A 26148-nucleotide genomic window follows, 5' to 3' on the forward strand; every position below is an offset into this window, starting at 1 on the left:
AATGTTTTGCTTCTTGAATGATAAACACAAATAATAAAAATTTATTTGTTCATCTGTTTTAGCACTCTTGAAATTTGGACAATATGAATGTCAACAATGCTTGTCGTCGTCGACTGTGGAAGTTTACGCACAAACGAAAATGTACCTTTGCGGTAAAATTCAATGATTACGGTTTACTATGCAATCGTGCTAATTCGTAGCACAGAATTTTGTTGCATCCAGCCAAGTGAAATTTCACATTGAAGTTATGCATTGCATTACTTTCTCCTACTGATTGTCCTTGTCGTCATGTAGATCTTACAATCCATTTGAGTTACCAGATTGATACAAAGTCCAGTAAAATGTAGTTGATGATATGGTAACTTGAACTATTGGATTCCAGAGCTGCTTGATGCGAACACGTGACTTACAGTGTTTTTTCTTGAAACTGAATTTAAGGTTTGAAGTTAACTTAATTGAGATTAGTAGTCAGGTTTTTGCATAAAAGTCGATTCGATAATGCACTGCAGATCATTCATCATTTTTTCAGTGAAATCCACTGAATATCTTGTGTAGACAAGATAAAGATTGGGTTAAAAAATATGACATTACATTATTAATATATTTTTTATTGTATTTACAAAACATACAGCAGAATCGCTGTAGAATACATTTAGTATTACTGGTCTATGGTACGGTAGTTCTACTGTAGAAATATAGTTTTGTTTAAATATTTGATTAACAGTTGGTAGAAAACTCTGGTCATGTTGATTGCGCACGAGGCTTTGATGAATATAGTTTCTATGATTGTATAGTAGCAGTTGAAGTATGCCTACCTTTATGGTTCGGAACATGGACATTTTTTTTACTTATGAAATCTATTTATCTATTCGAATATTTAGTATTCTAGATATACTCGCTTGTAATTGAACCCCTCTTCGGTAATAATTGGGAAATGATTGTCAGGTTCTTCCCTCACACTTCTATAATTTTACAATATAAATGCTAAGCTTATTTTCACTTCATACCTCATTTTACACTTACAATTATTATTGTATATTGATACTTGACTGAATCAACACTGAAGACCCATGATATCTAAGTAAATACACAAGTGAATTCCTCCCTCTCCCTTGATACTTGTTTATCAATGTACCTAGAATGCATTACCATGCATTGTTCACATTGTACCATGTATTCTAGGTACATTGCTTGTTTATCTGCAAACTTGTCAGCCTTCATTTGAAACAAACATTTTTATGCTTTGTAATAAAATTTCAGTGCTTTGTTTGAACACATTACCAAAGTTTACATTTCATTTAAACTCACATGAAACACTGGAAGAAAGATAATTTTCCCTCAGTAACTTGAATGTTAATGGGTTATTATATTTTCACTTTGACTGTCTTTATGATGAATGATGTCAGGTATCGATTGCAGTGTTTTTATGTCTTTTCTGGGGATGCAACATCTTGAGCAATGAAATGCAAGGTGCCTCAAATGATAGTGAAAACACAAACGCCAACATGTAGGAGGCAACTGTGAATCCAAGGAATTGAACTATCTGCAAAATAAAACAAACATCATAAATTGGATTTTGAATAAATAATAATAGAAGGATAATTATCAAATCTAATATTACCAAATTACATCCACTTTGAACTCCTCTTACTGTGTTGAATATCCATTGTCCACCCTCTGAAATACCGTAGGCTATGAATTGTAAAACATACATGATTTATGAAGAACAAGATCTCATGAGCCGAGTAGTAGGCTACTAAAATCGATTTATTTGCCAAATTTTGGTATTTTATATCCGCGAATTGAATCACAAATCACATTCGTCATAGTCATAAATTCTGAGGTTTGGCAGCATCAAATTTGAGTTGACTGAAAGTCTACAGGGAACTTCTGTAATTTATATTTTGTAAATGATTTGCTCCTCTGTAGAATGTTTGTGAGACTTGAGTAAACCGAGTACATAAGCTCTATTACTTGTTCACTTCTTAACAAATAATACAGAATAGTGGTTTGATATTAAATTAATATTTCTGTAGTTCTGTATCTGAAATAAAAATTCACTATGACCATAATAATATAAATGGAAGGGCGTCAATCTTTCATTGTTGGATACTATTAATACCGCACATATCCACATTATTTTTCATAAGCTTTTTTGTAAAAGACCACCCGGTTTGGGCGGAAATAATTATTATACTCACCATCAAATCTCGTGATATATGCATGGGGCTTTCAGCTGCTAGAACTGCACTGCGCATGAGTTGAGGATGAATCAAATAGACACAGTATGTCAGTCTGCTGAATGGGTACAAGTATTTCCATGACAGAATGCTGTTCAGACGTCCTGAAAAGACGCAATTTTACTGTATTCAATAGTAGTACAGATGGCAATGAAATGAAGTTAAGCAAGTTGATATATACGGTTACTAATGCAATCGAATGAAACAATATTATTATTATTATAAATGAACGGTTGAGCGCGAGTGTTCAATAATAATTAGTGTACAGGCCACTTAAGACTTTTAGGTACTAAAGAAAGACGCACCAGTCATGAACAGTACTACAAAATTTATTCCAATTTTTTCTTGAGCAGTAGCCTACCTAAGCATTTTGGTGAAGTACGGTAGCTTATAATAGTCTTCCATCTAGTAGCATAGCTAGAAGATGACTGAAGATGAAATTTGAGAAATGCGATACGCACCCACCTCAATGTCTAATAGCCATTTCCTTTTAAATTTACATTATATCATATTTGTAGAAAATTCATAATAACAGTAACTTACTATTCAATACTACTACTCATTGACTCTACGGCCCTTGAAGAGCCTTGGCCTCCTCCACAAGCCTTTTCCATGCATCTCTGTCCTGTGCTCTCTGCCTCCACCTTCTCACGCCCAAGGATTGAAGGTCTGCCTCCACGTCGTCCAACCATCTCTTGCGTGGTCGGCCACGCTTTCTTTGTCCCCTGGTTGCTGATACAGAGACATACGCGGGCGTACGGGTTTCCGGCATACGTTCCACATGGCCCAACCAACGAATACGTGCTCTTCTAATTTCAGTAACAATGCTCGGTTGCCCATACAGATTATAGAGCTCATAATTTTTTCTGAGTCGCCACCTATCAGCCTCTAACACTGGCCAATAAATTCTTCTTAGGATTTTTCTCTCCCATCGATTCAACAGCATCTTATCACTATTCAATACCTATACAATTTATTCATTCTTCATTGAGTATTTTTAACAAATATGAATGTAAGAAATTTAACATTGTTTGAACAGGAAGTATTGAATCGAATGCAGTATGTTATTCATAAGGGTGCAAACAGTTGAGCAGTGAAGGTCCACTTCAAGCTTGAGAGTGTCGAATGTAATACATCATGTCAAGGTCTGTAGAATTCTTTCTATAGACCTTGATACATGTAATTCAATGGTGGTGCACTCTGGTGGCAAATAGTGAAGCGGCATGTTTCGAACCATTTCAATAAATGGATTAAATTCAACCCTCTGAAGCTTGAAGCTACCATCGCCGCTCCACTATTTTTGCACGTTTCAAGTAAAGCTGTGAGCACGAATTCTAACGTTTAAAGTGAATCTAACTGGGTTAGAGCCCTGTATATTTGAATCGCACTATCGAAACTCATACATACCTCCGTATCCTGTGACACAAGCTATGACGACCCAGGCGAGTGCGAGGGCCCAGGCGGTGTGACACAGTGCCACATACATGGCTGATGTGGTCGGGCCCAGCTTGATGTAGTGCAGACCATACACCACACTCAGCAGAGTCACGCCTGTCGCTGACCACACTACATACACCCAAGTCTATAATTCAAATTTATTGGATGAAAAAACACACTTCAAAAAAATATTCAATAACACAATACAAGAAATATCAAAACAAATAAAATGAGCCGCGAGATGATCCGCAGACAAATTGAATGAGGAAAATCGTTTAAAGAATTTATCCTTATTTGTATCAGCACACATAGTCTATTTTGTCAAAAATTCTTTAAAAAAATTAATACATAATTTAAATCCTCCAATAAGATAGAATAATATTACTGTACGGTAATGTAAACGTTACTATTTATGTAAAGTTGCTATAACTTTACATTGTTATTTTTCATAACTTTACAAATGTTATTTTTTCAAAATGAGAAGATGGTATGAGTGATGAAACTGGTAGGGTTTATTTATATATGAAAAAGTTTACAAGGATACTAAATATTTCTATAATAATTGGACAAATCGAGTAGAAGCCCTCTATTAAATACTTTATTAGATTTGAATGAAATTATTGATTGATTAGAACTTCTGAATAATTATTAGTAGGCTACTTATATAGGCTACCACAATATCAACTTCTCAACTACACAAAAAGTGGATTAGAACTTCACCTAAATGAAGAACGCTTTGAATGAAAGCTTTCAGAACAGAAATCATAGTAAAGTCTAATGAATTTCTGACCTCTTGGGCAGAAAGAGAAAAGGCTGCATAAAAATTATATGAGTGGTAGTAATCTAATAAGAAGATCTGGAAGTCTTTTTTTGTCTAGCAGAGCATAAATTCGAGCATAGTACGTTATTTTTATAAAATGTATCAATTTCTGCTGAGTACAATGCTTAAAACGTATAGTCCGGGCGCAAATGTCATGAATCACTCCGTGGTCATTTTTGAGTAACAGCCGTGGAAGATTTCTCAATTTCTTCGTTAGGTCTAGAATAATAAGGATCAAGATGAAAGTCGAAATCACAGGCAAACACCTCGAAAACAAGATGGCCGCCAAAATGTTCAGGGTTTTGCTATATTGCTTGTATTTCAATAACCGTTCAAGGTATTCAACCGTTTTTTCAGAAGAATTTTTTTTTTAAATCTTCTAAAATTTTTGATTCATAAAATTTTCCTCTAAAAGCATATTTTTTAGTCATAGCCTTCAAAAGCCCAAAAAAACTTTTTTTCTAAATTTGTTCAAATTTCATTCCATTATAAATTTTTTTGAGCAAGAGATACAGAGGAATTTTAAATCTATGAAATTTAGAGCGTTTTTCCAACTTTGGAACGCAAATATCTTCATGTGCTGTACGTCAAAAAATGAGTTCTCCAGCGTCCTCCAAAGAAAACCCTGCATGATTTCTGGTGCATTTTTCCATACGCATGAGGTAAGAGGTAGAACTATAAAATCGATTTTTCATGACAACTTTAAGATAGAGACTTGCAAATGGTCTCAATCTCTTCTTTACAACAAGACGAATAAGATATTGATGATGGAAACAACAAAATATTCGACATCATTGAAAAATACAAGATGGCGGTCATTATTGACAGAAGATTTTATATCGCTTGTTATTCAGTTATTGTGAGAAATATCGGATTGGTTTTAGCACCAAAGTGTTTAGAATTAACTAAACAATGATGTTCGAGAGAATCATTTCATTTCGACCACTCTTTCCATTATTTATTCAACTTCAAAAACTTGAAACATACATTTTTCGGGGACAATATTTCACTTTCCACTCTGTATATGTATTTGCAGTAGACAAGCACTAGTATTATTGGCACAGTGTTGTAGAATATTTCCAAAGCTTCAAAATGACATCTAGTTGGAGGCTGTAAGTCCATATTTTACGGCTGGAGCGTCATCGGAAAAAGAGTAAAAAGTACTGTTTGCAGCGGAAAACACACTTTTTCCACCAAATGCTAATCCCAACAATTAGAAAACCGTGTAACTCATGATTCCTTGTACGTACAGACGTGGGAATGGTATCAATCTCTTTATAATGATGTGTAGAAAGAGGATATCCATGACGGCAATCTCAAAAAATGTTAGTCATCATGAAAAAAAAGATGGGAGAAATATGTCGATTTTCAAGAAATCTGTAATTCTAACATTTTTGAGATTGTCGTCATCACGATCCTTATTATGCTAGACCTAACGAAGAAATTGAGACATCTTCCACGGCTGTTACTCAAAAATGACCACGGAATGACATTTGCGCCCGGACTAGTAAGCAAAATGTTTCTGCTGATACTCTTGTCGAGAATTTTGTTGGTGAAAAATCTTGAAATAGAAGAATATTATGTATGTTTTTCATGAAAAAGATTAAAGTTTGAAATTATTTGAATTATAAGATATAATCCAGCTTTCTTCAAAAATCATGATTTAATTACCGGTATGAAGACAGTATATCAAGTACGGTAATTATTATAGAAATTTCTATTATCTTTTTTGCATAAACACAACTAGTTTCGAGTACTCATGCCATTTTCAAGTGTCAAAACCATGAGTAGCCCAATCAATATACTTGATTATCCATCAAGTAGTAAGAAGGAAATTTCTGGATTTTAAGTTGGTTTTGTATTGTGATATTTTGTAGGATATTGATAAGTTGTGTTTGAAGTTCTGACCTTGCTGAGGGTTATAGTGCATTTGAGATGGAAGAGGAGCCATCCTGTACAGAGGCCAACCAGATATGGTCCAATTCTTGCCCAAGGCTTGTCGTAAAGTTCATCGTAATTGGCCAGGGGCTCTTTGGGGCTGTTGGAGAAAAGAAAAATACTTTTTAAAATAGTATATGATATTATAATTATTATATAATTTTTCAATTCAATAATTATTATAATTATATCATTAAAATAAATTATAATCATGCAAATTTATTTTACTTTCCTTGCCCTATTACCATAGGTAAGGAAAGTATTGCTTTCCGAAAAAATAAAGGTACCCCAATTTCTAAATTTCTATACGTTTCAAGGTCCCCTGAGTCCAAAAAGTGGTTTTTGGGTATTGGTCTGTGTGTGTGTGTGTGCACACGATATCTCATCTCCCAATTAACGGAATGACTTGAAATTTGGAACTTACGGTCCTTACACTACAATAAGGATCCGACACGAACAATTTCGATCAAATGCAATTCAAGATGGCGGCTAAAATGAAAAAAATGTTGTCAAAAACAGGGTTTTTCACGATTCTCTCGAAAATGGCTCCAACGATTTTGATCAAATTCATACCTAAAATTGTCATCGATAAGCTCTATCAACTGCCACAAATCCCATATCTGTAAAAATTTCAGGAGCTCCACCCCATATTTTTAAAGTTCGATTTTAGATCTCCAATTATCAGGCTTCAGATACAATTTAAACAAAAAATTTCAAGTGTAAAAGATTTAGCATGAAAATCTCTACAATTAATGTTTTGTAACATTTCCACCTAAAATTATTGAAAATAAGCTTGAAATTCGAGAAAATGTGATTATTCAATTGCAAACTGTTGGCAACTGTTGATTCTATTAAATCATTCACTATAAAGAGATAGCAGACCTCGTATGTCTCCAGCGTTATTGTCCTGTCACCAGCTGGCTTAGATCTTTGTTTATAAGTAGACTTGAGATGTGCGTGAACACTAGCGTCCGGTGATCAATTTTCTTAACGGCAAGGAAAGTTGTATGAGTGTGCCACACCAGATTTTTCGATATATTGACTTCAAATTCAATAGTTCTAATGTTGTAATTTGTATAGTAGATTAAAAGCAATCAAATTTCCAAGAATCTATCATGTTTATTAGGTGAAAAGTGAATGAAAAAAAAATAATATGATACTTACTCAGTAATGTGTTTATGGCTCAATGAAACCACGGCTGTAGCTCCCCACCCTAGTACAAACAATGTACTCACTAATCCGGCTGCCACATGGAAGTACCTGCAAATAGGATTTTAATTGCTTTAAATACCACAAATCATGTCTTCTATTGGTTTAGCTGTTCGTTGAATATGATATCAAGTAAGTTTTGGCTTTGAGTTCTTTTATCTGTCAATTTTAATATTTATTACCATAGTGAGATCGACGTTATAATGGCCAGTAGGCTATATTATGACTAGTAGTCCTGTGAACAGTAGACCTCGCGCTCATTAAGTTACATTGACCTGTTGTTATGTTTTCTCAAAAATTAATAAATAATTTATCAATTTAAAATGTCTAGAAAAAATCCTAAATAAACATACCGTAGAGCTTTCTGCCCTATCGTACCGTGACGTGTCGTCCTGGAATGTGAGTGTGAGCGCTGTTATCAGTTCTAGCTGCCAGCTGCAACTGTCTACAACGTTGATTGAAAGATACATTTTCAAGATGTTCGATGTTTTTGAACGGGTAATATTATAGTCAACTGTCTACTAACGTTGATGGAAAGATATATTTTCAAGATGTTCGATGTTTTTGAACGGGTGGTATTATAGTCCACTAAACAGCTGATTTATGATGAATAATTCTAGTCTGATTTTACTCCGATATTGGCGTATGAAGAAGGCTCCTTTTTACTTTCCTTGCCCTATTACCATAGGTAAGGAAAGTATTGCTTTCCGAAAAAACTAAGGTAAGTCACCCCAATTTCTAAATTTCTATACGTTTCAAGGTCCCAAAAACTGGTTTTTGGGTATTGGTCTGTATGTGTGTGTGTGTGTGAGTGTGTGTGTGTGTGTGTGTGTGTGTGTTGTGTGTGTGTGTGTGTGTGTGTGTGTATGAGTGTATGTGCGTCTGTGTACACGATATCTCATCTCCCAATTAACGGAATGACTTGAAATTTGGAACTTAAGGTCCTTTCACTATAAGGATCCGATACGAACAATTTCGATCAAATGCAATTCAAGATGGCGGCTAAAATGGCGAAAATGTTGTCAAAAACAGGGGTTTTCGTGATTTTCTCGGAAACGGCTCCAACGATTTTGATCAAATTCATACCTTAAATAGTCATTGATAAGCTCTATCAACTGCCACAAGTCCCATATCTGTAAAAATTTCAGGAGCTCCGCCCCATCAATGCAGATAGATTCCCAATTATCAGGCTTCAGATACAATTGAAACAAAATAAATCAAGTGGAGTAGATTGAGCATGAAAATCTCTACAATTGATGTTCAGTAACATTTTCACCTAAAATTGAAAATAAGCTTTAAATTCGAGAAAATGTGATTATTCAATTGCGAATTATTGTTGATTTTATTAAATCATTCACTATGAAGAGATAGCAGACCTCATGTGTGTCTCCAGCGTTATTGCCCTGTCACCAGCTGGCTGAAATAGTTGAATAGTAGACTTGAGATGTCAGTGATCAATTTTCATAATGGCAAGGGAAGTTGTGTGAGTTCGCCACACCAGATTTTTCCTTTTATAGTATACTTGAAATGCAAAACCTTGTATATACGTCGACGCGCAATTTAAAAAGGAACATACCTGTCAAATTTCATGAATATCTATTACCGCGTTTCGCCGTAAATGCGCAACATACTATAAACATTATGAGAAATGCCAAACCGTCGACTTGAATCTTAGACCTCACTTCGCTCGGTCAATTAACATTATTTTTGTTATGCCATAGAATGTTTCATCCATGACTCGTCAATTCAGTCATAGATTCAGAATGGATTATCCATATCCTTAATCAATACAGAGTATATAATATTATTAATGTATTCAAAATAAATGTTGTATTTTGAACCCGCCAGTATACTCACCGTTTTGAAATAATTAGAAGTATTGCTCCAATCACATAGAATTGGCTATCATTTGCCAAATACCAGCTCCAAGACATACACTGCAACACATAAGCTTTTGTTCAAGTACTATTGGGAATATTATTTTGAAATACTCTCATGTTTATTCTTCGATATTATTCATGATTCAATTTGTAGAAAAATGAAATAGGCTATAAATTTAGTACAGAAAATTTGTGAGATATGTGCTTAGGCCCTATATTATGTCAAAAATATTTATTGATCAATCATTTTTTATTTGAATTTTATAGTATGTATTGCCTATTAAGTTAGTTATGTTTGAGATTCAGATTATCAAAATCTTCCATGACAAACTCCTGACAGAAATATATCTTTATATCTATATGTGATTAAATTTACTTTTATTTTCTGTTTTTTTTTACATTTTTTGTTTGATTTTTCCTCACAATCCACAAAATTTGTGAAATTGAATGTATAGCTCCAAAACATGTAGGCTTTTGGGCTAACTCATATGCTTCATTATTATACAAAATATTCATCAAATTCCCTATGAAATTATTATTTTTTTTCATCTGAAATTAAATTATATTCAAGTATGTATCTACTCACCCTCTCAACTGACGGAAACATAGTATTTATATAGAGAATATTCCTCCACCAGTAGTTCTCACAGTTCTGATAGTCCATTGATGGGAACTCGAGCACTGAGTGATCTCGGAAATGCTTCATTGATACGTCCACTATCCAAATCATTATCAGGTAAGGAGGGGTCAGCCTGGTAATGGAAAACACATTCTTCTTGAGCCGTGTCCACACTGAATAAATGTACGACAAGCATGTTTGTTGAAACAGTTTGGGCAAATTTAATTAAGTTTGACAAACAATGTTTGCTCTTGAGCCAGTGTGGACGCGTCACCAAACAAAATATTTGTAAGTGGGGAGAACAAGTTTTATGTTTTACAGCTGTCAGCACCGAAAATGTTTGGAAAAACAGTAATTTTCTGTTTGACAAAACAATGATTGTTCAAAATTTTTAAAATGTTTGTCCCTGAGTTGCTCAACAAACATGTTTGCCGAACATGTATGTGGAACATTTGTTCAGTGTGGACACGGCTTTATATCAAAATCAACAAGAATTTATTTCGAATAATTTTCAACTAATTCAGTACCTATATGGATTGACCTATACATGGTGTCCCATGAAAGGTGTAACTGCCGAAGACCATGGATTCTACATTGAATTTGCAACAAAAAATGTCAAGTAAAATTTTCTTATATCGACCTTAGTTTTCAAGATATTTCGATATTTTCGAAAACCGTCAATAACTATCAGTCAAAATCCAATTCCAAGGACATGGATGGAAAGAGGAAGAATTCATTACAATAAGATTTATATAACTTGTTCCTTTGTTTCACATTTTTGAACTTTTTATGAGCGTTCAAAGTTGAAAAAAGTACATTTGTGGAGTTCAAAGCCGAATTTCAAACACTTTTAAAGCTCATAAAAAGTTTGAAAACATCAAACAAAAGAACAAATTATATGAATATTATTGGAAATTTCTTCCTCTTTCCAACCATTTCCTTAGAATTAGATTTTGTCTGAAAGTTTTCTAGTTATTGACGTTTTTCGAAAATATCGAAATATCTCGTAAAGTAAGGTCGATATAAGAAAATTTCAGTGGACATTTTTTGTTGCAAATTTAATGTAGAATTCATGGTCTTCGGCTGTTACACTTTTCGTGGGACACTCTGCATATGATATTATTAATTTATTATTTGTTTTAATATAATAGGATAAAAGAAAGTCGCCTAAAAACAGTCTCTGTTTTTTTGGGTTTTCACCAAAATATAATATGATGAAAGTAGAATTTAGATACTATATTATTTATATTAAAGTACCTATTCAACTCTGAAAATAATTTAACAATATATTTTGTTAATTTAGAATATAAACTACAATAAATAAAGAGTAGGTAATAATTACAAGAGAATCTACAGAGTATTAATATAAATTCACTTGTTAGTTTATAAATATATAAACTTTGTAGTTTATATTTATATATAGAATCTACAGAGTATTATTAAAAAAATTACTTGTTAGTTTATAATCTACAGAGTATTAATTTTATATTCTTTTTGGCAGAACCCAACAAAAATAAAAACGAATGCCAACAGCACGTGGTGTTCCCAAGCGGTCACCCATCCAAGTACTGACCACGCCCGACGTTGCTTAACTTCGGTGATCGGACGAGAACCGATCAATATGAATATATGAATATTATGAATATAATTATTAGTGAAGAGGTTGATGATTATTTTTATATGAGTGATTAGGCTATAGTGCATGAGATAATGATGATACAAGTAGAAATTATCAAAAGGAAGAATTTCTAAAAATAATTAGCCTATGTTTCCAATCATGTTTGAGATTTATTTATGTTCAAGTCAAACTTTTAAATTTAAACAGACACACAAAATACAATAGAAACAATAATTCATTCATATCTTGAATAATAATGAATTTCAAATGTATTGAAATTTGTAGAGTCGTAAAGTCATAAATGAACCTTTTGAATAATAATAGTTGTTCATAAAATTGGTTTAGATATTGATGTGAGGAGAACAATTAAAAAAAAAAACTAAAAAAGCTATCAGTGCTTCAATGTGAATTGATAGAATGATAAAATTGAAATTACCTGAAAAATCTGTAAACAATCATAGAGCTGAATTGTATGCCTTGTCCCTTCAGTCCATCTTCCTGTTTGGTGAACTCTTGTAGGTCGAACTTACTCCGGGTTCGAAAGTACAGGAAAGAGATGAGGAGGCCACTAGAATAAATAAGTAAATACCTGGTAAAATTTGATCTTTTTCAGGTCATTTCTTGAACTTCTTTTAAGATGAGGTAGCCTATTTCTCCTTTCTTTCATCAACTTTCCTCATCAGGTTCTAGAGAGTGAATTATGTTAATTCATAAAGGTACGGACTTCTATAAAGAATAGTGAATAGTAACATAAACTGCAAAATCAAATATTGTACTTTTCTATAGTGAGGTTCACGTTATAATGGCAGTGGAAAAAGATAGGAGAAAAACGTTGCCGAACCTCTGTTTTGTCAATGCCTTCTATAGACGGTAGCTGATACAGGATTATTGATGTAATATTAATTGTTCTTTCTTGTTTGAAATAATCAATCATATTTTATTAAGCAATCAATTTCATATTTGTCAATAATTTCATAATCAATCTACATAATTAAGATTAAATATTTTATTAATTCTACATTGTTAAAAGACGATCTGGCAACAGAGCAAAGCGAGAAAGAGATAGCGCTATCCGCTTTGTTGAATGATAGACAAGGATAGCAATACCATTGCTAATCAAACACTGCCATTATAACGTGAACCTCACTTTAGTTTAATAGAATAGGTACAAAGTGTAGTCAGCATAAATAAATAGGTACTTCTAATATAGTGAACCAGTGTAGACCTATAAGAAATTCTAATAGTATTATTAAATCATTTTTTTATTCTCATATAACACCTTATGACATTATTTCCTATATAATCGAAAACAGCCAAGTAAATTCAGAAAAAACATCCTCACCTTACAAAAAAGAAGGTATCAACCGAAAATGTACCACTGCTGAGAGTATGATACAAAAAGTCTTCCTCTGCTTTGGATCGGTAGAGCTTATTGTCTGAAACATAGACAGAAAAAACAACAATACTGTAATTATTATTATTTTCAAATGGAAGACCTGTTCAAAAACTTCACTAATATAAAGGCTACAATTGAAAATGTTTTTCATCACTCTGGTTATTCATAATAATTGATGGATTTGAAAAAATCGATTAATTTAGATCCAAATACTGTACCAAAGTTCACTACTATTTCATTTTGAAATCTAACTTATATTATTATTTTGAAGGGACGGATTCAAGGATCCAAAGGTTCAAAGAACCCCACACGTCAACCGAAGCTTTTTTGTTCCCAAGTAGTATGTTAGGCAAACCAATACCTGTGTCCATAACAAGAGCCAGGAGTTTTTCCCTATGCTAACATCCCATTCATCACCTGGTTGCTTGTCGCAATCCAGTGTGATATGCTTGGCACTCTCTTCAGACTGATTGGTCCTCGTGACCTAAGTGAGTTCCACTCCTGGCCTTCTTTGAAGGTCCTTCTGCTGAGGAAGGGGTCGCCAAGCTGCCTCTAAGGCGCCTGGCTACCCTTGACTCAGCCTCTTGACCCACATCTGTGCCTGGAGTTTCACCCATCTTTGGTCTCTTGGGTTTTTTCTCTTGCCCATCCGAAACTTTGCAGGGGCAAAGGCCTCACCTCTCCCAAGAGAACTTATTTTATTTTATGATTTAATAAATTTTGCATTTCGAATTGAAGATATATGAAATTAATAGATTTGAATTTTGACTCACTTGCAACATGGAATATGACAAGACAGGTGTGGATCATGATGACCCAAAGAATGCTGATCACCCTCAGTCCATGCAGAGGAGTCAAAGTGTCCTCATTGGCTTCCAAACTGCAGATCTTCTTCACATTGGCTGGCACTGAAAATGCTTTCAAAACTTCGGAAACTCGTTCAAGCGCTGAAAAAACAAAATTAATTCAACACATTTCATCAGCTTTTCTTGAAACTTTCACCCTTCCATATTATACAGATTGAATGGTAGTTTCAAATATTTAACATACCTTTAGACGCAGAGCCAGTTGGTGGAACCACCGTTGTTATTCCTTTGAATCTAATTTCCTTTTTTATTGGCTCTTGTCCAGGATTTTTCGCCATCTGTTTGTTTGCTGGAAGAATCAATCGTAATAAATAAATAAATTTATCACAAAAAATTATTCAAAATATAATAATAAATAATGATATTATCCCAGTGTTGATAAAATATACACTATATAGTGCCTTGAAGATAACTAATCCCTGATTCATCAGATTTAAGAATTTAGTATTGTAGGCTACTTGAATTTCGGAGTTCCATGATTTTTCCTATTTTGAAACTTCATCATTATTGTTCCTATAAACAATAGAGCCCAGAGATATATATTCCCTGTTTGGGAAATCAAATAAATTGAACATACGAATGAAGAATTATTAAGAGCTAGCTTAATCAAATAAATTATTTTTTAAAAACAATTCCAGAATATTCCAGACGGTTTTGATCCTTAAGCAAAATAATGAGGCCTGATTCTGGTTTATTTTACATTAATTTTAATATGAGTTATTTGTATTCTGTGTATTTCATAAACCAAGCAACTTATTTAAAATGTACAACAGTAATGACAAAAATGTCTAGAGAGTATGAGCCATATAATAATTATGCTGAGATCGGAAAACACACAATTTTCATTTTAGATAAAAGTTAGCCTATATGATCCATATAATTTCAAACATACTCAACTTCATCTCGTTTACAGATAGGTTAATAATGTTTATCATCTTATTGAAATATTTATAATCAAATTATATTATTTTTCATTATTTTTATCGAATATTGAACATTTTTGAGAAAATTAAGCCTATTGAAGCCATAAATTTAAATTTAAAGGGTTAAATTTAAGCTTTATTAGAAACTGAATTTATTTACCTTGTTTAATTTCACCACTGTCCATATTATTGCATCCAGTTTGATTATTTTTGTGTTGGAGGATACTACCATTGTTATTGTTATTGCCGTACATTGCTAGAGCCACCTTCTCGCAAGTTATCGCTGGTTGTAGAATCGTCAAATCGTACCAGGTTCCGGCGATCATGAGAGATCCAACAACAAAGAATGTAAACCTACAAAAAAGAAAAATTTTATTTAATAAAGAAAAGTTTTGAAAATATGTAGGAAAATATACTCGAGATACTTTAGAAGAGTGCGGTACAGCATGTAGGGCTGTATAATTATTCAGTTTATTATTTTATTTATTTCATTGCATCCACTGACCTCCTGTAAAAGGGGTGTTTCGATCTGTCATATGACTCTAAACAATCATGAAATGATTTTATTATCTACCCTCTCGAGGTTCATAGTGCTCTCTGAACTCTTGAACACAGTAAGCACATATGCTATTTGTTTCCAATGTAATAATGATATATTTTTGTCTTTTTTTTCTTTGGGGCTACTCTTAAATATAGCCGAAACATGTCGTGACTGAACAATTTTATAACGGTACTTGGATTTCCAATTTTTATTGATACATTTTCGTCTCGATCTAGTACATAGTATATTAAGCTATATACTTATTATAACTCACATCAATAGAGAGAAGCTGGTATCGTTCCAAAATTGATATTCGCCTTTAATGTGGCGAAGCGATGCCAACTTGAAGTTTTTGCCACTGTTCAGTAGATGCTGTATGTCCTCTAGTGAGCAGGATTTTGGCAAACAAAGACCAATGTTGACTGGTGTTTTCTGTTGAAAATTAATGAAAAATTGTTGAAATAAAAATTTGCGAGAATAAGTATTTTTAATAAATTGTGAGTTATACAGAAATAGGTACAGAACCGCATAAGTGTGTTATGTTTTTTTTTTATTAATTACCGTATTTGGCTGAGGCTGATGCCCAAACTGGCATCAACCCAACTGGGTTGTGCTAAAGTGATGGGATGATAATGGATGATTATACAGAATGGGTGAAAAGTCCGAGAACGGCTTAATATCTCATACATACAAAGGTCATTTGACGGTGGATGTGATTGGGGATCCTACTCAAATTGAAAATACTACTCTATCATGACTTTAAAAATCTGGTCCGCCATCCTGGATCCGCCATTTTGAATGCAGCTTTATTTTTTTAAATAGGAAGGTGGTCATGCGATACATGATTTCGATACGGAATTTCAAGAAAAAATGAATGGCAAAAACCGCATATCGATATCTCAAACCGTTTCGAAGACCAATGAATGTATGAATGTAATAATTTGTATGAATGTATTATATATAAATGAGATATTTGTATGAAATACATATAATTGATGAAATAGTGTGACATATTTACGTATCAATCAATACATAAATTAGATTTAGTTTTCAATAAAACTAATAAAATTCCCCAGACTTGTTGTCTTTGTGGGGAATATTCACTATTTATCTAATGTTTCTGCTGCTGTATTACTTTTTTGTGAATAAAGATCATTTGAATTTGAATACATAAAATAGATGTATATATATAATATATATAATATATATATCACATATATATATATGTATATATATACATCAAATTTATGTATTGGACAATATGTATATTTGACATATTATTCAATACATAGAATAGATGTATAGGTCAATACATCAAATATATGTATTGGAAAATATGTATGCTATACGTATCAAGAAATACGTATAGTATACATGAAAAGTCGGGACATTTATACGTAAATGGGACGTATTCAATATCAATGTTATACGTATTATTTACTTTGATTGACATTGGCTAATACATAAATTTGACGTATTATATACGACTGTGTGCTGACTGGGTATTCACATTATCAATCAATACCATGGCAAATCAGAAATGAAATGCATAAGTGGTATTGATTAATAATGTGAATATCTTCTAAACGGTTTGAGATATCGATGTGTGGGTTTCGCCGTTAATTTTGTCTTGAAATTTCGTATCGAAATCATGTATCGCATGTACCACCTTTCTATTTGAAAAAATATAGCTGCATCCAAGATGGCGGACCAGATTTTTAAAGTCATGGTTAAGTAGTATTTTCAATTTGAGTAGGATCCCCAATTACACCCACCATCAAATTACCTTTGTTGATGAGATATTAAGCCGTTCTCGGACTTTTCACCCACTCTGTATATATGATGGGATGTACTGAGGTTGTTACTATTATGGCAGATGAATGAATTGAAAGGTCTATACTGCAGTTCCAGTGGGTTTCAAACAACTGGCATTGATTTTCATACTTCTTCAAGCAATATAAGCAGATAGAACTTTCAAAATTGATTTCATACATAAGTTTTACTTTCGGTTCTATTTTTTTGTCTATTTTTATTTATTACTAGTGTTATGATTTTTGACTCTTACAATCTTCAGTTACAACTTTATAGGGAACTATAAGTTTCATTTTTACATTATACTTTTTCGCAATAATAAAAAACCATTCGAGATAACTGAAGAAGATAATTTTGGCTTTTTAGCTTTATAAATTCATGAGGTTTACCTTATAGTTATATTTTTTAAAATATAATTCACATTTGAAAGAGTGGTTAGCTTATATAGTGACCAGCGCGTTATCAGTTCAATTTAAGATAAGATACGGTAGACAAAATAACGCGCTTTCCAGTTTTTGCTAGAAAAATGCAGTCCTGTTGGTTTGGGTTTGGAATCCACCTAATTAGCACATCAGGACCTTGTTCATACTATAATGTGAGAATCATCCTCAGCCCTCGCCAGAGAAAATATTTCAAAATGAATGTCCGAAAATCAGAAACATGACGCAACAAACCGCTATCAAGTGGTAGCGTGGCCGAGCGGTCTAAGGCGCTGGTTTAAGGCACCAGTCTCTTCGGAGGCGTGGGTTCGAATCCCACCGCTGCCAGTAAATTTTTGTCCTCGAGCTCAAGCCGAATAATCAATGAAAATTTTTTAATTTGTTATATTCAAGAGATTTCCTACAAGATACATAGCAACTATTAGTCCAGTCAATATAGACATAAAAAAGGGGTTGTGCTTGCTATCTATATTGTAGTTCTGATTTTTTAATATATTATTAGGGTACATAAGAGAAGTCCAGAACCAATTTCTTCATGCAAAATTTCCTTGTGCTAGATACAGGGTGGCCCAAAAACCTCATATTCTCGGCTCATTTTCCAGTTTTCAGCTATTTCTGCCAAATCTCGTAATCGGACAGAAAAATTTACTCTTGCCTTTTTTCTAGAATATGAAATTCTGAGTAAAATGAGATCATTCGGAACTCTCTATCTCCAATGAGTACTGAGTTATGATTTTTCAAAAATGAGATTTGAAGAAAAAATCAATTTTGATGAATTTTAGTTTTTGATCAACAACATCTTCCGATTGTTACCATTTAAATGTATAATATTCAAATTCCCTCTGGTCGTATTTTTGTGCTCTACAATCTGAGATCAGGTAGAGCGCTCTATCTCATATAGATTTCCAGGTACACCTGACAACAATGCTCCTTGTATTGTGAAAAAAACCTAATTTTCAGCTTCAACCATCATCACCAACTACATAGTCTTCACATTGATATTTCGCACAATGCCATAAGTTCATGAGATTATGTTCTATTAGAATCACCCGTTAGATGCATTTCATTTCAGTATTTCCTAGTGGAGAGGCGCGCTTAAGGACACCTCAAGGATCAAAATTTCAAACACTTATAACTCCTGACACAATGCTCAGATTTCAACGTACTACACTTCATTCTTCTCGGCTCGTCAAGGCCAATTTCATTTAAAGTTTTCTAATTTTTAACGTTTTCAAAATGTCTGAGCAAGTTTCTTATGGAAAAGTTACAAGATACACAAATTCTATTAAAAGTCAGATACAAACCGCTTCACTTCACTTGGATAGCTATTGATTTCAAGTTCGCTGAGTTATATACTACTGAATATGAATCTAGTGCAATTTTAATAATAAAAAATTAGATGGGTAGCTTATTCTTAATAATAATGTGACTAGGCTACATCTTTGCCCCTTTCCTATTTCAGAGAGAGCTTTGAGGTAGTTATTTTAGTTATTTTCCGTGAAGCTATGAGTGACACTGAAGATAGTCTCTCATATTGCGCCGTTCTTACACTCTCACCCGGCCAAAACAGTAATAATATTATACAGTATCACAGTTGTCGATTGAAACCGGCTTGATTTGACAAAAAATCGGCATGAATTATATTTGCAAAATTAATTTTAACAACCTATATACGACCTATACCATGGGATGGATATCTTCTTATGCTTTCTTTCCTCTATGTTATCACTAATACATCATTTTTTTGTATAGGCAATTTTAATTATTAGCCTACTGAATTTGAAAGAAATTTCTACTGAAATATGAAAAACCGAAAACTTTCATGAACATTTCACTTCAGAGAAACAAGTCAGATGAATTTTGATATGTGAAATATTATGTTCTGTTACAAGCAATGTAAACAATAGGATTGATTTGATATGGTGTTACTACCTGATCGGGCCGGGGCAACGAGGTGGTCATCAGCTTGAGAGTGGCGACATAGAATGTGAGAGGGAAGGGGGGCCGGGAGAAGGACTTGTTGGCTATGAACTCAGCGTTGAGGTCGCTGCAGAGTGAGAGAGAGCCCAGCCAGTGACGGTCGCCCGCGTACAGTTGGCCTGGGTAGTGGCCGCTCGTGTCCCACACTGCAAACAATTTCAATTATTAATTCAAATTTGGTCAAACAATCAAGTGGAATCTTCGAAGAATAATAATGACAAATGTTAACTTCCTTGTTTAGGACAACTTGCTTAGTGAATCACTTGAAAATGACTTAATAGCGCCGATACATGTTGTTAATAATAAAAATATCTTGTAAATAATTAATATAATTCTTGCACTTTCACAACAGTACTCACGGTTTACTTGTTTGACGGACGCGTTTCGTGGCACTGATCCACATCCTCAGCGTACAAGGAGTACCTAGCTACTATATGTAGCTATAGGTACTAGGTAGCTAGGTAGTAGCACAGAGGAAAGAAACACTACACGTTACACTTATGCTTATTCCGTGGTAGTAGCTAGGTACTCCTTGTACGCTGAGGATGTGGCTCAGTGCCAAGAAACGCGTCCGTCAAACAAGTAAACCATGAGAACTGTTGTAAAAGTGCAAGATTAATATTAATCACTTAAATTAATTATTTAAGATATTTATAGCAACAGTTAAAGTAGGATGAAGACATAAGAAGAAAATAAAAATATAATTTGAGAAAGGGAATAACGTATGTTAATGTAATAAAATGTAAGCTAAAAAAGGTACTTTTATTCTTTTAATTCTTATATAATGAGAAATGTGTTGTAGTGATATATGGTGCAAATCCATATTCATGGTTGCCCTCCCCAAGCCCATGGACGCACACTCCTAAATTTAGGAAAAATTAAACTTCTACCCCCCTTATAGAAAAACATATATAGTCAGTAGTCATTTTAAATACTGCTGCCTTTCTTGGGACCCCTCTAAAGTCTGCGTCCGAGTTCAACCCCCCCCCTTGTGGGCACCCCTGCCATATTGAATTGAACAACTTGAAATTTGTTACAATATCTCATTTACAGAATTATCGTAAAGCTATTATTTTGCTACACTAAATAGCCTATTAGTTGCATTATTATCAATCCCTAATTTTCCTATCCACAATATAATTTTACAATAATAATATAACTTCAGTAGAGGTAGTTGTGGAATTTATTAGAATAGGAATTTTAAAATTCATACGGTACTGTGTATTCAGAACATAGAAGCTTTGAGGCAACCTTCTTGCTTTCATCCAACAGAATTGCAAGCATTGAAAAATTGATTTTAAGTCCGTTTTAGATAGGTAAGTGAAAAAAGTGCCCTGCTGATTCCACACTTTTCTGTTCTCTCAGAGTGTAGGTGACTATACTGAACAAGATTGACGTAAACTATATCGTGAACAAATCATTTTCTTCCTCTTTTTTCTATTATTCGTTTTCTTTTTCTATTCTTCTTCTTCTTTTTCTATTATTCTTCATCGTTCTGTCATCGTGATAAGCATGAACGAGTAAAAGGCGCTTGAAAATAACGAATTACTGTCATGAACCTGCTGTGAATCACTGCCATTCAGTTAATTCATCTAGGAAAGGTCGGAAAAATATTGCAGTTACTGGACCTACTATTATGCCATTGGATGAGAAACGACTGTCATGATCTGAGCTAAAAATGTCTAGAATGCCACCCTCAATATCATCAATAAGAACTTAGTCTGCAAGGAGGTGGGCCTACTGTTTCTTTCTCTAAGCATGGTTTTCTAGGTTCTTTTCAAGTCGCCTCGATTTCAGCTGTGTGATTTGGCACAAAAAAGTAACATTGAACAGTGAAAATATAATTCGCATATATATAATTCTTCTTCTTCTTCTTCTTCTTCTTCTTCTTCTTCTTCTTCTTCTTCTTCTTCTTCTTCTTCTTCTTCTTCTTCTCTTCTTCTCTTCTTCTTCTTCTTCTTCTTCTTCTTCTTCTTCTTAGTGTGCCATCCTCAGACCATTTCTTCCATGATTCCCCATCCACACCGCCATTCTCTCTGAAACAGTTTTTCCTCTCTACCTCTATCCGATCCTCATACGAATACCGTAGACACTGCATCTTGTCAATTGTAAAAAATATAGTTAATTTATTTATTGATTCAAGATACACAATTATTCATTAAAATAATTGAATAGTAGTGATAATGATGATAATAAACGAACCCTTGATAGCCCAGGTGTTATCAGCTTCAACTCCATCGATGAACTGGTCGACGTGACGCCTGCAAACTCCACCCATCCGAGCGAGTTCCTGCTGGGCGTCGCTGTGCTCGGCGTCGACATGAGGCGCCTGTTGACGCCACACGCGTCTCACGCCCCACCACACATCCACGTCTGACACGTCCAGCGCAGTCACGCTCGCGCACGCCACTAACAGGCACAAGCATAGCGCCTAAACACAAACAATCATACTAATTTATTTAATGAATCAAACAATTAACCCTAAAGAGACACACTGGGGTGTTTCACACCCCAGGGATTTTTTTTCTGTTCTGCAGTTGACTATATCAAACAGATGGAAATTTTTGCCCAGTCTAAATTTGGTTTGTAGTATTGTCAACTACTCTCCACCACTTCCAGTCAGTAATAGAATTCTACAAGGTCACCAGCTCATCTTGTTCTTCGTTTGGGGTGTCTAACACCCCAGAGTGTCTTTTACGTAGTACTTTTATCAAACACTTTTATTACAAAGATTTACTTGTATTGTCACTACGAATGTGGTATGGGATGATGGATCAGATTGGAATGAATGCTATGATTCTCTACAGCTTGAGATTCAAAACAATAAAATGAAGAGACGTGAGTTTTTGATGAAGTTGTCATTGACAATGATCAAGCCATTCGTTCAAACCGGATTAGGAGCTCCAACACTTAGGCGGAACATACGTACTTCTAAAATTAGTATAAATATTGATAAGCAGTGCTTTACTTTTGATTTCTGTATGCACTTGGAACAAAAATGATTAAGAAATGATGAAGTATGGTCTAAGTACTTGTTTTTTTCGTATTTTTCAAAGAAAAATGCAAAGTTAAATAGGGATGTTCAACACCCCAGTGTGTCTACTGTGTTAGCATAAAGTAAGTGTGTCTCTGTAGGGTTAATCACCCAACAGATAGAGACATAGCACCTAAACACAAAAATGATACTAATTTAATAAATCAAGCAATAAATCAACCAACAGGTAGAGTCGTCATAGCACCTAAACACAAACAATGATACTAGTTTGTTCAATGATCAAAACAATCAATCAACCAACAGGTAGAGAGATATAGGCTATAGCGCATAAACACGCACACAAAAGTATCAATTTATTCAATGGATCAATAAATGAATGAATCAGTCAATCAAACTATCAATCATCAAGCATCAATAGATGAAAAGTCACTTCATTTAGAAAACGTTTAATGTTTTGAATAGTATAGTTGAAAAGATATACATGAAGTCATTCATACTTCAAAGCCCCTCTACAACCAAAAATAGAATTAATATTCAATTATTTAATATTATTTTATTTAATTATTTAAATATTTAATATTAATCAATTAATATTAAAATTTAATATAGAAACAAATTTTTTCTTATATATCCTGCTCCTTCAAATAGAATAGAACAATGGGTGTCTTCACACATAGCTACGCTACGCTGAAATAATGTCCTATATCTCTTAATGTTAAATTCTAGCATTCTGATTCGAACGGGACAGATTTGTAGCTTGGATTCAAGATTGGGAGATAGGATGTATTTCAGCTTTGTGTAGCTAAGTGTGAAAAGACCCCAAGGAGTGGAAGTCGAAATTACGTGAGACTTAAATGGAAATTAACGTGATGGGTCTCAATCAAAAATTAATCAAATTACAAAAACAAATGTTTCGATTTCTTTCTTTATTCCAATACACTATACTTTTAATGTATAAGAAAAATTCAATAATTATTCTCTAAATAAAGTAATTGAAGTAAAAAGGACCGAATGTAAGTTATAGCATTGAGCAACAATTTTGACTAGAAAATATGAATGAGCTATATTACGAAAGGATTAGACCATCATTTCAAAATTATTGATTTTTCAAATGTTTGATCCTAGGGGTGCCTTTTATGCCATTCTCCATTAGGAAAATGGTTTTGGGAACATCTAAACTTGTGCGAAATCGTAATCTAATATAAGAACAAATAAGTTAGTGATGATTTTTAACTAAAGCTAAAAATTTTAGTAAAATTCAAAGTTAGGAGATCTGTTATCAAGTGTAACTAAAAATAAATTTGAGATAAAAACGTCTAATTGAAAACAGTCTATAGAGGACATAATCACGCCGAGAGAGATTTTAAATTAAAATTTCAAATGGTGACAATCGAAAGTTATTGTTGTTTAAAAACTGAAATTATCCTTATTTGAAACTCAAATTTATCATTAAATTTTAATTATTTTTGAAAACTTGTAACTGGGAACTCATTCAAGATAAAGAGTTGCGAACATTATAATATCAAAATATTAGAACTACCGTATATTTTTGTGATAAAAATTTCATCGTGTACATTCAATTCAAGTAAACCGTGTTTATAGTTTATACAGTGTTTATACCTATCCGATCACAGAAGCCGTCAAAAATATCTGGCCCCGCTGAGATTCGAACCCGGCGCCTCTGGTTTAAAAGCCAGCGTCTTAACCACTAGACTACTGCAATTCCACAGATAAGAGTAAATCTAAAGACCACCTCCCTCATTTGCTCGTAGCCGAGTCGGCAATGAATCTTTTCATCGTCCAAACTACCAGGGTCGCATAATAACACAGTAGCAGTTGATAGTAGAGAATCTTGTTTGAATCATTCCTCAATATTTGGGACGGTGCAAGCTGCTCACAGCTTCTGTTTGCCCGGTAGTGTAAGTCACTGAGAAATGCGACCGTCCTGTGTCGTCGTCAAAATAAATTAGAAAAGGCTTGTTTAATTAAATTTAAAAATAGTTTAAAAATAGATTTTTTTAAAATAAAAAATAAAAATAATAAATAAGAATTTTTTTAAATATAAAGAACATCTTAAAAAATATATAAATATCTAGATATTTATTTATTTAATACTTAAATAAAAATATCTTCTCAGATATTTTCTTTATAATTTATTTATATTACAAGTAGCCCTATACAGAAAAAAGATAAAAAAGAATTTTTTGTCATTTTTTCAAAGAAATTCCCTGAATAGGCCTACTCATTTTATCAGATAGCAGCTACAACAATTTTGTTTTTCTATAGCAATTTTTCAACAAACAACAACGTAGACTAGTAGTTCTGTGAACAGTAGACCTCACGCAGTATTCTCATCCACAAGTACCTGATTGAAAGAAACTATAGATCTTACAGCAATAGACTGGCTTCTCCACACATCTGTGTAATCACTTGTCAGCTGATTTATGATGAATATTCATATAAACAAACATTTAAACATTTAAACATTAAACATTTAAACATTTAAACATTTAAACATTTAAACATTTAAACATTAAACATTTAAACATTTAAACATTTAAACATTTAAACATTTAAACATTTAAACATTTAAACATTTAAACATTTAAACATTTAAACATTTAAACATTTAACATTAAACATTTAAACATTTAAACATTTAAACATTTAACATTTAAACATTTAAACATTTAAACATTTAAACATTTAAACATTTAAACATTTAAACATTTAAACATTTAAACATTTAAACATTTAAACATTTAAACATTTAAACATTTAAACATTTAAACATTTAAACATTTAAACATTTAAACATTTAACATTTAAACATTTAAACATTTAAACATTTAAACATTTAAACATTTAAACATTTAAACATTTAAACATTTAAACATTTAAACATTTAAACATTTAAACATTTAAACATTTAACATTTAACATTTAAACATTTAAACATTTAAACATTTAAACATTTAACATTTAAACATTTAAACATTTAAACATTTAACATTTAAACATTTAAACATTTAAACATTTAAACATTTAAACATTTAAACATTTAAACATTTAAACATTTAAACATTAAACATTTAAACATTTAAACATTTAAACATTTAAACATTAAACATTTAAACATTTAAACATTTAAACATTAAACATTTAAACATTTAAACATTTAAACATTAAACATTTAAACATTTAAACATTTAAACATTTAAACATTTAAACATTTAAACATTTAAACATTTAAACATTTAAACATTTAAACATTTAAACATTAAGAGAAATGCCAAACTGTCAACTTGAATCTTAGACCTCACTTCGCTCGGTCAATAAATTTGATTCACAATTTTTTCAAGTTTTCATGATTGCTTTAGTCAATCTTAAATTTTGCAGGGGAAAAATACATTCATTATTCGAATAATTGGGGG

General features: G+C 32.8%; 1 protein-coding gene and 1 non-coding gene across 3 annotated transcripts in view; one reads left to right on the forward strand and one right to left on the reverse strand.

The window, feature by feature from the left end:
- Nucleotides 1–592: 592 nt before the first annotated feature.
- LOC111059148 (O-acyltransferase like protein) overlaps nucleotides 593–26148 on the reverse strand; it is a 38635-nt gene continuing 13079 nt past the window's right edge. For both annotated transcript variants that reach the window (XM_039432132.1, XM_039432131.1), the window contains exons 2-16: nucleotides 21922–22150; nucleotides 19672–19865; nucleotides 15762–15919; nucleotides 15107–15300; nucleotides 14208–14312; nucleotides 13931–14104; nucleotides 13104–13197; nucleotides 12198–12329; nucleotides 10111–10276; nucleotides 9502–9581; nucleotides 7600–7695; nucleotides 6406–6535; nucleotides 3648–3822; nucleotides 2202–2344; nucleotides 593–1543 (exon numbers count right to left, since the gene is read on the reverse strand). In XM_039432132.1, the coding sequence (XP_039288066.1) occupies nucleotides 1403–1543; nucleotides 2202–2344; nucleotides 3648–3822; nucleotides 6406–6535; nucleotides 7600–7695; nucleotides 9502–9581; nucleotides 10111–10276; nucleotides 12198–12329; nucleotides 13104–13197; nucleotides 13931–14104; nucleotides 14208–14312; nucleotides 15107–15300; nucleotides 15762–15919; nucleotides 19672–19865; nucleotides 21922–22150 (2211 nt within the window). In that variant the 3' untranslated portion in view covers nucleotides 593–1402. The remainder of the gene's footprint in view (nucleotides 1544–2201; nucleotides 2345–3647; nucleotides 3823–6405; nucleotides 6536–7599; nucleotides 7696–9501; nucleotides 9582–10110; nucleotides 10277–12197; nucleotides 12330–13103; nucleotides 13198–13930; nucleotides 14105–14207; nucleotides 14313–15106; nucleotides 15301–15761; nucleotides 15920–19671; nucleotides 19866–21921; nucleotides 22151–26148) is intronic.
- Trnal-aag lies at nucleotides 17985–18066 on the forward strand. Its single transcript has one exon. It is a non-coding gene; the product is annotated as a tRNA-Leu (tRNA).

The sequence above is a fragment of the Nilaparvata lugens genome, chromosome 7 (assembly GCF_014356525.2).
Source record: "Nilaparvata lugens isolate BPH chromosome 7, ASM1435652v1, whole genome shotgun sequence".
In the NCBI taxonomy this organism is placed as follows: Eukaryota; Metazoa; Arthropoda; class Insecta; order Hemiptera; family Delphacidae; genus Nilaparvata; species Nilaparvata lugens.